The sequence below is a fragment of the Protomyctophum parallelum genome (assembly GCF_964188405.1).
Source record: "Protomyctophum parallelum genome assembly, chromosome: 9".
Taxonomy (NCBI): domain Eukaryota; kingdom Metazoa; phylum Chordata; class Actinopteri; order Myctophiformes; family Myctophidae; genus Protomyctophum; species Protomyctophum parallelum.
Genome location: NC_139706.1, coordinates 2,073,737 through 2,088,992, shown reverse-complemented (window position 1 = coordinate 2,088,992; position 15,256 = coordinate 2,073,737). Strand labels below are relative to the sequence as shown.

General features: G+C 43.6%; 1 protein-coding gene across 1 annotated transcript; it reads left to right on the top strand.

Moving 5' to 3' along the window:
- Positions 1-491: 491 nt before the first annotated feature.
- ppm1na (protein phosphatase, Mg2+/Mn2+ dependent, 1Na (putative)) lies at positions 492-13,939 on the top strand (the record flags this gene model as incomplete). The annotated part of the gene is made up of 6 exons (XM_083772732.1): positions 492-900; positions 5,547-6,118; positions 11,018-11,135; positions 11,287-11,401; positions 11,704-11,767; positions 13,886-13,939. 6 exons carry the CDS (start codon positions 492-494, stop codon positions 13,928-13,930), a joined length of 1,323 nt encoding a protein of 440 aa, XP_083628858.1. The 3' UTR covers positions 13,931-13,939.
- Positions 13,940-15,256: the final 1,317 nt, after the last annotated feature.

Below are 15,256 nucleotides of genomic sequence, written 5' to 3'. Positions count from 1 at the left end.
AGTGATTATCTGGAAGTGTAATAAATAGAGAGAGAGTGAGAGGGCGAGAGTCTGAGAGAGAGGGGGGGAGAGAGAGAGAGAGAGAGAGAGAGAGAGAGACAATGAGCTTGGGAGGGGTTAGAGGCGGGACAGATCAACAGAAATAGATGGACCAATAGAAGCACGAGGACAGACAGAGGGAGGGAGACGAGGGACAGATCGTAAACACACCCTGAAGAAGACAGAGGAGAGAGGACATCTAACACATGCCAATACTGTACATGGACGTATAGATTCACTTGAGGAAGAGGAATTTGAAGATGAACTACTTTCTAGTCTGATTTCTCACCTCGGTTCTCACCCCCCCCCCCCCACCTTTGCCGTAACGGAGCCGACCGGTTGCACTGGACCTCCTCCGGAGGACGAATAAAGGCCGGAGGCGAGTCACCAGCAGGCGGAGGCACGCCGCGGCCAGGTCGGGCAAGAAGCTCGGGCGCAGACTCCGCGGGGCCATGAGGCGGGCACGGCGGGCCAGCAATGTGGAGGTGCCCTCCTTCCTGCGCACGATGGCGCGGGAGACGGAGAAGAGGATCACGTTCTTCTTCAAGGGCGGCGGGACGCGGGAGAAGGGGGAGAGCGACGACGAGGGGGACTGGGACGACGACTCCATGCCCAGCCCGTACCTGGACCGGCCCGTGTTGGAGAAGCACACGGCGGAGGGCGGCTGCCGGACGGGCGTGAGCTACGCCGTGACGGGCATGCAGGGCTGGAGGGCCCACATGGAGGACGCTCACAGCTGCATGCCGCGGCTGAGAGGGGAGCTGGCCAACTGGAGCTACTTCGCCGTCTTCGACGGACACGCCGGCAACACGGTGGCACAGTACTGCTCCAGATACCTGCTGGATTACATCCTGAACACAGGTACGTTACTGCTCCAGATACCTGCTGGATTACATCCTGAACACAGGTACGTACTGCTCCAGATACCTGCTGGATTACATCCTGAACATAGGTACGTACTGCTCCAGATACCTGCTGGATTACATCCTGAACATAGGTACATTACTGCTCCAGATACCTGCTGGATTACATCCTGAACACAGGTACGTTACTGCTCCAGATACCTGCTGGATTACATCCTGAACACAGGTACGTACTGCTCCAGATACCTGCTGGATTACATCCTGAACATAGGTACGTACTGCTCCAGATACCTGCTGGATTACATCCTGAACACAGGTACGTACTGCTCCAGATACCTGCTGGATTACATCCTGAACATAGGTACGTACTGCTCCAGATACCTGCTGGATTACATCCTGAACACAGGTACGTACTGCTCCAGATACCTGCTGGATTACATCCTGAACACAGGTACGTACTGCTCCAGATACCTGCTGGATTACATCCTGAACATAGGTACGTACTGCTCCAGATACCTGCTGGATTACATCCTGAACACAGGTACGTACTGCTCCAGATACCTGCTGGATTACATCCTGAACACAGGTACGTACTGCTCCAGATACCTGCTGGATTACATCCTGAACACAGGTACGTACTGCTCCAGATACCTGCTGGATTACATCCTGAACATAGGTACGTACTGCTCCAGATACCTGCTGGATTACATCCTGAACACAGGTACGTACTGCTCCAGATACCTGCTGGAATACATCCTGAACACAGGTACGTACTACTGGTCACAGTAAACACCCTGAACACAGTAAACATCCTGAACCTTAAAACTGCCTCCCCCTGGCCAGCCGGGGCGCCTGATGGAGGGGAAAGGAACTGGTTGGAATAACGTGTTCCTTCCACGCGCTACGTCCAACCAGGGAAACTCCCCCCTGTCAGGTGTAAAGGAGCAACTTGGACACTCAGGCATGAAGGAAGCATGAGTTCAAGTCCGTTGCTCTCCCCATGTCCCCCATATATGGGGACTAGGTTGGTGGAGGGTGTGTAGAGCCCAGGATCACATTAGATGATTGACACAGGGGTGAAAAATGGGTTACAAAATCGTGGGATAAAAAATATATTAAAAAACATCCTGAACAATTACTATAACGTCCTGAACACAGGTACGTACTGGTCACAGTAAACACCCTGAACACATAGGGGACAATTACTATAACGTCCTGAACACAGGTACGGGTCATAGTCATAGCCCGTGCAGCTGGGCTTTAACATTGAGTGCTCGGTTGCACTTCCGCATTGGACCACCAAAACGTGGTGGTCCAGTGCGGAAGTCTCTATCCTTTTAATACTCACAGTATTGTCACAGTAAACACCCTGAACCCATTTCGACCTGAGTTCGATTCTACAAAATGTCTTCTAAATCATGACAATTTTCTGAAAAACCTATGTTTCTACGTATGTCAGTGGTGCTCAAACTATTTCATGCCAAGGAGCCCAAAAATTATATGTAATTGGCCACCGACCCCCATCTGAAAATATGTTGTTCCAGGGACCCCCGGCCCCAGAAGCAAAGATTTGAGTTAAACATGTTCGCTCTGAAAGAATATATATTCCAAATTTGCACCACATTTTCATGATTTTTCAAAATGAGCTTGTAGATCTGCTAAAGAATAGCTAAAGTATATAACATAACATAATGCTTAAAACGCCAAAAGGGGTTCCCGCCCAAAATGGGTTGATATACATACTATGACATCCTGAACACAGGTACTGGTCAGTCAGTAGTGTTGATTTTGTCGACTAATACTATGACAAAAACATTCCGTCAACTACCTTTTGTCACTGACAAAAACTAAATGGAAACCAAATGAAAACTAAGCCATGGTGACTAAAACTAAGACTAAAGATATTGACAATTAGACTTGAAATGTAAGGAAGGGACAAGTGGACAAGAGATCATCATCGTCATTTTACACTTGGTTGCATGCTGAAAATAGCAGATCTACAAGCTCACAATTGTTGTGAGCTTGTAGTCATCATGACAGCATCAAGACTGGCCAAAATACATTTTGGTCGCCTAAAATCGTATAATATTTATAGTCGACTAAAAGTAGACCCAACACTGAAACATTTCAGATGACTAAAACATGATAAAAGTTTCATTCGAAAGCCAAAAAAAAGTGAATAGAATAGAAATGTACCTGCCAAAAACACTGGGTTACAGTAAACACTGTGAATACATAGTGGTCACAATTACTATAACATCCTGAATACAATTACTATAACATCCTGAATACAATTACTATAACATCCTGAACACAATTACTATAACATCCCGAATATAGGCTCTGGCCACGGTGACTAACACTCTGTCATTCACCCTGGTCCAACAATGTAAGTTGTAAGTTAAGCCTTCATAAATGTTCTCTTCGCATTTACTTCGTTACTTGAATGATAATCAACTTGTCAAGTTCATATAGCGTTCTATCTAGGTACGTTTCCAACGCACCCCTTTCCTACAGCACCACGTTCAAGTTAAAGTCTGTTCATTGAGAGTGATTGAATTAGCACTTGTTGCTTCCCTAAGGAGATGAGTGTGTGAGTTTAATGGGCGGTCATCGGGGTAAGACTATTTCCAGAGTTACTTCAGTCTAATCAGTCTGGTGAACACAAAGTACTTCACAGCAGTGGATTAAGGCCCTGCAGGACAGAGAGAAACAGCTTTTTCTACAAGTTTAAGGGAAGTTTATTGTTCTCATTATCTACAATGAGAACGGATCACGGACACCTGAAGGGCTCTGTTCTGTTGCCAGCAATGTGGAGGTTCTCTCTCCTTCCTCCGACAGCGACCAGAGAGACGGAGAAGAGGCTCTCGTTGTTTTCAAAAGGGGGGACCCGGGAAAAGAAGACCCACATGACATGACACCCACATAGACACAGGCACACGACATCAGAAGTTAGTCTAGAAACATAAAATAAACTGACAATAACAATTGTCAGGTTGCCCTGTGGCTAAACACCATAATTTATTTTTGAGTGGTGCAACCACTCCTACAAGCAGCAATGTCCGTGTACCTGTGTGTGTATGTACCTGTGTGTGTACCTGTTTGTATGTATGTATAAGTGAGCACCAGTATGTGACTTAATAATAGCAGTAGGGGGCGCCAGAAACAGCGAGAGGGGTAGTAGCAGCAATGTCCGTGTACCTGTGTGTGTGTGTGTGTGTGTGTGTGTGTGTGTGTGTGTGTGTGTGTGTGTGTGTGTGTGTGTGTACCTGTTTGTATGTATAAGTGAGCATGAGTATGTGACTTAATAATAGCAGTAGGGGGCGCCAGAAACAGTGAGAGGGGTAGTGCTGTGTCTCTAATGAGAGAGAGTGAGAGAGAGAGAGAGGGGGGGGGGGGAATTGCACCACTCAGTTCACACGTGTGTTATTTTTTATATACACACATAAAGATGTAATCTCACCTTTGCTTTCAGAGCCCCGACCCCCTGGAATGCCCTCCCTCTGGAGATCAGGCTCCAGTCAGTCCATCCCCCTGCTTCAAATCCCTCCTGAAAACTCATTTTTATAAAGCTGCTTTCATCCCTTAATTGTTTTAACCTATTGTACTTGCTTGTTTTATCCTTTATCATTACTTATTGTTGTTTACCATTACATATTGTTTTTTATGATGTGGATTGTTTTTACTCTCTGTGAAGCACTTTGTAACTTCGTTTCGAAAGGTGCTACATAATAAATAAGCTTTATTATTATTATTATTATTATTATTATTATTAATCTGTGGGGGTGGTCGCAGCAGTGGCACTCAACAAACACAAACATGGTTGTCTACTAGGCCTATTGTCTACACATCCTCCGCAGTGACTTTTTCCCCCTCTACATCAAATCTCTTCGCAGAATATAGCCAATGTACAACAGGCTTTGTGTTACTTGCGAAGTTGTGGATCTGCTATTTCCCCTGAATACTTGCCCCAGAATAGGGTCACTACTATTCAGTATTTTAGCTGTGACGTGAGCGCCCCCTCCTGAGATACTTCCGGGTCCTGCTTTTGTGTCCCCATAGAGTTATACTGTGATGCTCCGTCTGACTAAATCTGAGACGAAAACAACCACGAAAGTCTAATTTTACCGCTTTCCTCGCAACAACAAAGCTGCGCTGCTCTCCCAAATCTGCCCCACATGGAATACTATCGCCATTTTATTTTATTGTGTCAACTAAATCCTCATTAATGCAAACTAGATTCAACATACTGCACACATTCTAAATATGCCCCCGAAATATTTTACCGAGCAATAATATCAATAATAATGATAATAATAGTCTTTATTTTCTCCACATCATATATTTTTCTTGTCATGGACACTTCTACTACTCGAGTTGGAAGATTTAAGACTCATTTTAACCCTCAATGGCTTCCTTTCTGAAAAAATAACGTCATTGTAAAAAGATTCACGTGTTTAGATTCTATTTACAATGAGATGTGGACGGGAGCTGGTGCCACTTGGACCCGGACGTAACGTAGCACTACAAAATGACAGACTTAAATACTGAATAGGTTCATGAGTATTTGACTGTGTGCAGGTGATTACTTGCCCCAGAACAGGGTCACTACTAGAGGGGTCATGAGTATGTTACTGTGTGCAGGTACTGTGAAAGTGGTGGAGGACCCAGAGGAACTGAAGGACGGCATCAACGAGGCGTTTCTGAAGATCGACAACCACATGCACGAGCTCAGTCGCACCGAGGCCTGGGAACGCGCCGGCTCTACGGCCACGGCGGTCCTGATCTCGCCCCGCTACATCTACTTCATCAACTGCGGAGACTCCCGCACCTTCCTCTGCCGCAACGGCCAGGTGGTGTTCTACACGGAGGACCACAAGCCCTACAACCCCCGGGAGAAGGAGCGCATCCAGAACGCCGGCGGCCAGGTGACGGCGGCCAGGGTCAACGGCTCCCTGGCGGTGTCCCGGTCCCTGGGGGACTTTGACTTCAAGGAGGTGGACTGGAGGTGCCAGACGGAGCAGCTGGTGTCCCCGGAGCCGGAGGTGTACGAGCGGGAGAGGAACGCGGAGGACGAGTTCCTGGTCGTGGCGTGCGACGGCGTGTGGGACGCCATGACCAACGAGGAGCTGTGTGCGTTTGTGCGCAACCGCATGCTGATCATCGACGACCTGAAGGAGATCTGCTCACAGGTCATTGACCTCTGCCTCTATAAGGTGAGAGGTCAGCACTGGTCAGGACTGTTCCAAGGATGTCGGAGTACAATCCAAAATATTAGGATTTGTTCAATGCACAGCACACCATATAGTCTGTTGTCTGTCTGTCTGTCCCTGTCCATTTGTCCATCCGTCTGTCTGCGAGCAGCTAATCTGTTTGGCAGATCGCTGGATGAATTTTTCAGATCGATTTGTTACAGCGTCACCAGGAGGTCAATTTTTGCTAAACATATTTCTTGATATTACTCCTACTCGTACAGATTTTGTCCAAAGTAAACATCGCACAAATGGGTACACAGTATCTCAATAGTCAATAAACGAAACAGGTTTTTCCGGTTTGTCATATTCCATCCTGAATGACTAATGACTAATGATAATGATAACGAATTTTATTTATATAGCACATTTCAAGACTTAGTCACAAAGTGCTTTACATAACAGGGTAAAACACAACAACAACGTAGTCACAGCTACAACAAGATATCACTGAATAACAGCAAGCACAACATGAAAGCATACACATATAATCAAAAAATTTAATACGGTATGCAAAAGGAAATTAAGAGAAGGCCTTAACGTAAAGGTGGGTTTTCAGAAGGGATTTAAAACATGACACAGATTGTGCAAGTCTTACATTAAAACAGTTTAGGTGCCATTACCATACTACTATTTGGCCAGGAGATGGGGTCGTTGACCAGTGCCAGCCGCATTTGGAAAAAGTTCACCAGATAGCTAGTTGACAAACATGGCATGAACCGCAGGTGAAAGTCGGCCATCTTACTGAGGTCTATATGGGCCACAGTAAGATGGCGATCCGTGTTATTATCATAACTAAGTCAATCTAAGGTGTAATTAAGCGCCGAATATATCTTTTGCATATTATGAGCCATAATGCATATAGACACGGCTTGTGCGCGTGCACGGGCGTGCACACAGGATTTTTGGCCGTTTTTACGTGAGAATCGTTCGGCGATAGATACAAATAAATAAAAAATGCTAACGTGATGCTAATCAAGCGGCGATTAACGCAGATTAAACATCTTACGTCTTAACGGCTCTGGCACCGGGGACAAAGTGAGGACAAGCTCGTCTTAACGCCTACGGCATCCATCCTGTTTTAATAGGTAGGGCGTTCCATAGTTTAGGAGCCCGAATAGCAAACGCCCTGCCACCCTTTGTGATGAGCTGGGCTGTGGGGGTCTCAAGGAGGGCTGTGATGACCTGGGCTGTGGGGGTCTCAAGGAGGGCTTTGTCTGCATGACTAAGATTGGCTTCCACAGTTTGCAGGAGTAGGCCTACTCCGTTTGGAACAAAATTCCTCGAATCACAAACGCAGCGTCCGATTGTGTGCATCGAGTGACGTATAGGTATAGAAATTGGGGCCATGATACTGTTCAGACAATATTATGACAGCGATAAGAGGCCATTCTATTCCATTGATGTAGTATTTAGTGGTTTGTTGTTGGTTTGAGATTCCCTACGGGGGGTCTATGTTTACAATTCATATTAGTTTACACACCTTTTACACAAATATCTTTGTCCAGCTTTTAGTGTATGTGCCAACACAAACTTTGTCCAACACAAACATTAAATGCCATTGACAATGAACAGACAATTTTGAGTGTTTGTGTAAACACAAACATTGCGTAACACAAACAATTGAAGACGAAGGTGAGGACGCACATTTTGATTGTTCAGAATGATGTACGATGATAAGATCGCCCCCTCACTTCACACGGGTGTGATCTTTTTTTACTATGACTTACGTTCCGCGTCAATGGAACATTTGAAGACAGATAAACACCACAACTAGTTGTGTTACTAGTTGTGGGGCTGCTAACGGGGCTTAGTTTTAAAGCCCCATTAGCCCCATTTTAAAGCTCCATTAGCAGGGTATTTCCATTTCGCGTCATTGCTAGAGGTTTAATCTAGCAATGAACTATGATTTAGAGTTATAATCACGCTTGAGCCTGTTGAATAAAACGTGATTATAACTGTCTAACATTGGCTAAGGAGGAACATGGGGGGAAAGCTACAGCAATAGCTGCCACCATGCAGCGCTGTTTTTTATTTTAGTTTTAAAATTTCGGTCTCTTGAATAGTTTTAATTTAGTTTTAGTCGCATTTTAGTCACCTGGAATGTTTTAGTGTTAGTCTAGTTTTAGTCGACCAAATATCATAAGATTTTAGTCGACTAAATCTATACAGGTGACGAAATCGTCAGTATATTTAGTCTTAGTTTTAGTCATCATAGCTTAGTTTTCATGTAGTTTCCAGTGGAAAAAGGTAGTCGACGAACATTTTTCGTCTTAGGTTTAGTCGACGAAAACAACACTGGCAGCCACACATAGGGGGGCAGGGCTAAGCAAGAACCGAACAAATCCTGCAGGGGGGGGGGGGGGGGGGCTACAGCGGATCAAATGTCCAACTGAATGAACAATCGATCATACGCTGCAAAGTTTGACCTGAGGGTGGCGCAATAAACCAAGTCATGGGGGTCACCGCTTGTGTAGTCTCGCGTAGCCAGACAACTATTCCACAATCTCCCTATGCTATATAGAATCTGGACCTACACCTCCCGAAATATGAGCTGCCATTTCCGTTCACGAAAATATATTTAAAATAGCTTTATAATTTCTTTCATTTCTGCTATTAAAGCAACAAGCTATATATATGCTTAGATGTTTTCTATTTATATTAGGATACATTTGTGCGATTGTAAAGACGAAACAGAAGTGACGAGGAGGCTCCACTTCCGCTTTATAATTTACTCGTGACAGCTCTTCCGTTGCTCCAGACTGTATGATGGAAGATTTATATTTTACACATGAAAGCTCTTCCGTTGCTCCAGACTGTATGATGGAAGCATTTATATTTTACACATGACAGCTCTTCCGTTGCTCCAGACTGTATGATGGAAGCATTTATATTTTACACATGACAGCTCTTCCGTCGCTCCAGACTGTATGATGGAAGCATTTGAAAATTGCGAGAGGCAACAGTCTGGCAACGTGAAACTACCGCTTGTGGGCATGTACCAAATAACTCTGTGGCATGTACAAGCTAATGCAGACGTCATGGCAAGCTGCCAAATGTACCAATTCACCTTTAGCAAAGCCCCGCCCTCTACCACTTAGACACTCCCTGTTGGACACTTTCCAGCAGGGCTCATTCATTCCAATGTAAATATCTTAAATACTGGTTCATTTTTGGAACCAGACCTTCAAAATCTCTTCCAAATCCGTCAACAAGGCCTTCCATATGCACTGGAAAAATATGTGTGTGACATTTACTTTTTTAATTTATATTTGTTTTATCATAATAGCCGGAAAACTATTGGTGGAGGGGTTTGTCTAACCCATGTTATGCTTAGCTGTGATTGGACCATAGCAGTTTGAGGAAGGGCTTAACTATAGGTCAATTACATTATGATATCAATTTAAATTCCATGGCAATCCAGATTCATAATTTCTGTCTACTCACTCTGTCTTAGTACAGGGCTGTGGACAGTTCAGAAACCTGCCTACCAGTGACATTATCAAGAAAAATAAAATAAAATAAAATAAAATAAAATAAAATAAAATAAAATAAAATAAAATAAAATAAAATAAAATAAAATAAAATAAAATAAAATAAAATAAAATAAAATAAAATAAAATAAAATAAAATATTATTAAACGAGGCTGCTTTAGTCCAATACATAAGACTTAGATAGCATCTGATACAGACTTATAGCATGTTATGTAGACGGCACTATAATTGCATTGTATATAGTCATAGCACGCCATAGTACATATGTATAGCATAGTAGTATACATATATAGTTTATATGTATAGTCTCATAATATAGATATTCCACTGTTACTTTCTTAGCTTACACATGTTTTATGATAAATGCTTTTTGTGATGTATTCCCATGCTTTTGTTCTTGATTATTGTAAGTCGCTCTGGATTAAGAGCGTCTGCTAAATGCCTAAATTGTAAATTGTAAATTGTACGACTCTGTGGCCTTATAGCCGACTCCAGATCGTTCCAATATTCAGAAATAAGTGGAATGGATTCAGCAGCAACAAATTAATGGAATTATGAATGGCTATAGATTCATGTCTAGAGAAGAAAGGGGCAGTAGACCTGCATGCATATAGTATTTAACTGTGGAGACTCCTGGGTTAACTTACAACGTTAGTTACTTCAATGTTATGTAAGTGGATTTGCTTTTCCTGCAGGTCTTCTTACGTTGGGTCCACTCAGTCTGTACCAACATAGCATGTCTTAAGACTGCACCAGCATAGTCTGCACTATTTATAGGTGTAGGGCTATGTACTGTACCGTAGCTGGCTACTGACTTGGATTATCCCGTGTGTGTGTGTGTGTGTGTGTGTGTGTGTGTGTGTGTGTGTGTGTGTGTGTGTGTGTGTGTGTGTGTGTGTGTCTGTTAGATGGACAGGCATTACCCACTGTCTAATGAGTCGTAATTGAGTGTGTAAAAGTGTCCCTGTAAAGGGCCCATCTTGATCCTCTCTGAATGGTCAGGCTCTCAAATATTTTAGTTTGCCTGCATGCCGCAAAATCTGTACGATAGCCTTATGAATGAAAGACATTTACTATCCAATATTGTTATATCAATAGTTGTTCATCAATAGCTCTGCAAAGTATCATCAAGCCATCATTCTATTGTGAATTGGCAAAACCACAATTAAATCGATTATCACCGTAATACTGTGACATCATATGAACTTCAACTAATTTAGGTGCATCACTGTATATCTGCATGAGACCATCACCAGCAAGCCATTTACATGAATATAAGGTGTTGATTTGTCTACTGTATGCATATCATCAGCATAAGAACTCTAATAATAAGTCTGAAATCTTGTCTCTGTTTCCTCCCCTCCATAGGGAAGTGTGGACAACATGAGTATGATCATTGTACGTTTCCCTGGCGCCCCCAAGGTGTCACAGGAGGCACTGCAGCAAGAGGCCGATTTAGAACAACGGATTGAGCTCAAAGTGGAAGGTGAAAATTGCTACTGAAGAGTAAATTAAACCATTGCAGTAACATGACAGTTAAATTAACTACACAACAGCCCTGTAAGACTACTAAACCTTGAGGTCAATGCCATCTCTCTGATTCATTGCATTGTTGTGTTCACCATTTGTCTCCACAGAGATTGCCCAGGTGATGAAGTCTAGAGACGACGAACCTGACCTGCTGTATGTGATTAAATACCTGACCTCAGAGGAAATACCAGGATTGCCACCAGGGGGCGGCATTACTAGCAAGTGAGTACTTAGTTTAGACAGTACTTAGTTTAGACTAGTCATTGGGTTAGACCAGTCATTAGTCCTACTACAACTACAACCTATCTCAAACCCTCACCCTAACCTCCCACGGGGCAGCACACCTAAACCTAACCTTAACCCATGTCTAACCAATGACTAGTCTAAACTAAGTATGCACCTGCGAAAGGGATTTGTAGTCTGTAGACTTTGTACAACTATAGTTAATTAATGTCAGATATGTTGCTCAAAAAATCTAAACAAATTCCACTGACCAGTACCTGCCTCTGTTTCTCTCTTTGCAGGCGAGACTGTGTCATTGCTGCATATCAGAAATATGCCGTGTCTCCCAGAGCTCAAGAGCTGATGGTAAACCGCATAGAATTCACTGCATGTAATGATTTTGTTCCCCAGAACAAGAATCCTATAGCGTCCCTATTAGTCCTATTAGTCTGCTTGCCAGCCCATAGAGCCCCATTGTGAACCAGTGAACTAGTCTAGTGAACTAGTTACTTTACTTTATAAAAAAGGAGGAAAAAAACTTTCAAAAAAATTCAGATACATTGTTTTCAAGGAACAAATATTCCCTAATGTCACTGCTCCAGTTGTGGTTTGTTTTAAAAGCTCTACTTGCCAATACAGAGGAAAAAACATGAAAAGAACAAGAGCCAAAATCCAAATATCCAAAATCACATAACAATACAACACAAAATATATACACAGTTTACATTTGACCACTGAGTGTGTGTGTGTGTGTGTGTGTGTGTGTGTGTGTGTGTGTGTGTGTGTGTGTGTGTGTTCCTAACCGTGCGCCACCAGAATTTACACCTTAAATGGATCCATGGAATTATAGAGGCGTTCCACCCTAAGGTGCAAGACCCGCCCAACTCTGTGTCTGATTGGCTTACCCTGGAACGTTACCCTATGTTGACCAATCATCAGCGTGACTCTCGTTTGCGTCCGAGTATAGGCATGGTAACGCCCCGCCTGCTCACCACAGAGTAATACCTCGCGTCTCGGAGGACAGTCAAGACGGGCAGTGTGTCGGTAGGCCAATCACAGGCAGGCGGGGCGTCGTTACCATGCCCCTCAGCCATGCCTATGCTCGGACGCAAACGAGATTCACGCCATTCATCATCGTTATGTTGACGTTATGCCCTGTGAAAGCCACGTTCTCTTTCTCATGTGGAATGTGTTTCACTCTGTGAGCGCACTCAGCGCACCCTGTCAGTTTACATGACCGACTGGCAGGAGGAGGAGATGGTTCTTTTGGATCACATTACGTAACGTGGGTAACTACTAACTAACTAACTATTGAAAACACAGTAACTATAATGGCGTTACTGAATGGGAAAGGGTTACGTAAAGTAACTCGTTAGTAACTAGTTAGTCACAGCACTGATTATAATTGACTGTGGTCCCCCACAGCTCTATCCTTCCTGTTTTCACTCAAATAGCCTATCTTGCAACGCTTTGTGAGCTTGTAGATCTGCTATTATCACCAAATCGTCTCTCCAGAAAAGGAAATTACCATTTACAATGAAAACGTGCATTTCCCATCAGTTAGTTAGTCACCCCCAGGCATCATCACGTGACATCATCAGGGATGGAGATCCCTGATGTCATCAATATTAAGCCCATATATGGGGATCCCTGATCATCCCTGGTCATCAATATTGGCCAGCAACTCTATTGTACATATGACCTCAAACCTCAAACCTTTTGATCTCCATATATGGAGCTGACCTGTTCTGACATTCCATACATTGATCCTTCCCCATCCATGCTTCCTCTTCGATGTCTCCCTTTTACCTGTCCATTTAAACTCTAGACGGGCCTGCCCCAAAGTTATTAGTGCAGCCACGGCCAGGCAGCCGGCGAAAACTAGTGTTCTCAACAGGCCCGAAAATTAAGGCCCGGCCCTACCTGGGCCCTACCTGGGCCCTACCTGGGCCCTCATCAAACCCTGTACACTCAAGATACTGCCCCCGCTGCCACCCTTAGATCATATGGAACTGACCTGTTCTGACATTCCATATGTTGATCTGACCTCATCAAACCCTGTACACTCAAGACACGCTCCATATATGGCCAGTAAAGAATTCATTCCATATTATGATCTGACCCCCCATGCCAAAGCGCCCAGCAGTCTGCTGCCACCCAGGCGGATATGTTGATTTGACCTCCCATTCCAAAGCGCCAGCGCTCGCCCAGCAGTCTGCTGTCACCCAGGTGGATAAGTGTACGGGACTTCGCCCTTTAGGGCAAGGTCGCTTCTCGCGACCTTACTGGTTATTAGTCTAGTAATCTTAGTACCGGTAAGTCTAATCTAGGCTCTGTCACACTACAGTGTCGCATGCCTAAAATAGCAGACCTACAAGCTCACAAGGCGCCACATCCGCAATGGGTTGTGAGCTTGTAGGTCGCTACTATTCAACGTGCAACAAATTATGAATTGGAATTAAATATATGACTGTGGCATTTCAGGACACTGGAGCATCTGAAGAGGATTCTTCTACCCAGAGCCAATGAGGGGGCAGAAAACAGCCCGGTTCACGTGGTCCATGTAACTCGTTTTCACTCTAAAGCTAAACTTCCGGTTCAGACCTTTGTCACTACTCTTCAGCCAATAGAAGTCTATGCAGAAGAGCCGCCATTGGACTGGCCCCATGACGTGAACAGAGTTGTCATAACTCTCTACTATCTACGACTCCAATTCTACGTAAAGTCATTGCCATGGAAACCAAATTAAACCACCATCTTGAGCAAAAGGGACTCAACTCAACTGAGAAACTATAGCTATTGATGGAGAATGAAAATAAAACAGTAGAGTTGGGGTGGCATTTCGCCCGGTAATTATTCTTTGTGTAATATTTTCTCGCACGACATACAGTAAAGACATCAACTGTAATGAGCACTTTGGTTTCTTAAAAAAAGGTAAATAACAGCCATGCAGTGAGAACAAGGGGGGTTAAAAATGGTCATTTCCATAATGGCAGAAAATTAGAAGTGTTTTCACTAACCTTACAGTGCCTGGGTAGATCGATATCAATAGATGAAGAGACAAAATGGCATCACAGTCCTACAGAAAAAGAAGAAAAGAAAGACAAAATAAGTTAAGTTAAGTTATGAGCGCCACATGTACATCACAACACGTGCATCACAATAGAACACAGTATCTGCCAGTAAATAATTATAGTTTGCACAGTCCTGTGATGGAACTAAATGGATTTAGAGTGGCATGTTATGCAAGCAGAACGTATGCCATGAAGATATAGACCAGAGCGGGAGGGAGGTAGAGAAGTCAGAATTAGCACGTGTACACACATACCTCATTAAACCTCGCGTTTAGAGAGGAGGTGTGATGTTGAACTGCTCGGTCTCTGATGCCAGGCTTGTTGTGCAACCTTGTGGACTATTTGATGTTTTTGTTTTTGTGACAGAAGATGATCTCTGTATAAAATACAATACGTTTACCCTTTTGTGACATGGAAAGGTACTAATAATGACTATGGTATATGTGTTGACTTTGTATTTATGGTAGTTTCTGCTATAGTTTCTAAACACTACTTGGAAACATGTATCATCGGGTGACATGTTGCATTATGCAAAACTCAAATATAGTAAATAAATCAAATGTATGTCCTGCCTGTGATGCACTTTGAACTGCAACCCTGTATGAAAGGTGTTATATAAATAAAGCTTATTATTATTATTATTATTATTAGTATTAGTACACTTGACTACAGTGACATGTCAAAAAACTGTGAGACCTTTTTTGGGATCGGGACATTCAAATTTGATAGAAGAAAATCTACAAACATGCATAATTCCTCGATGCTCCTGTACTGTCAACGG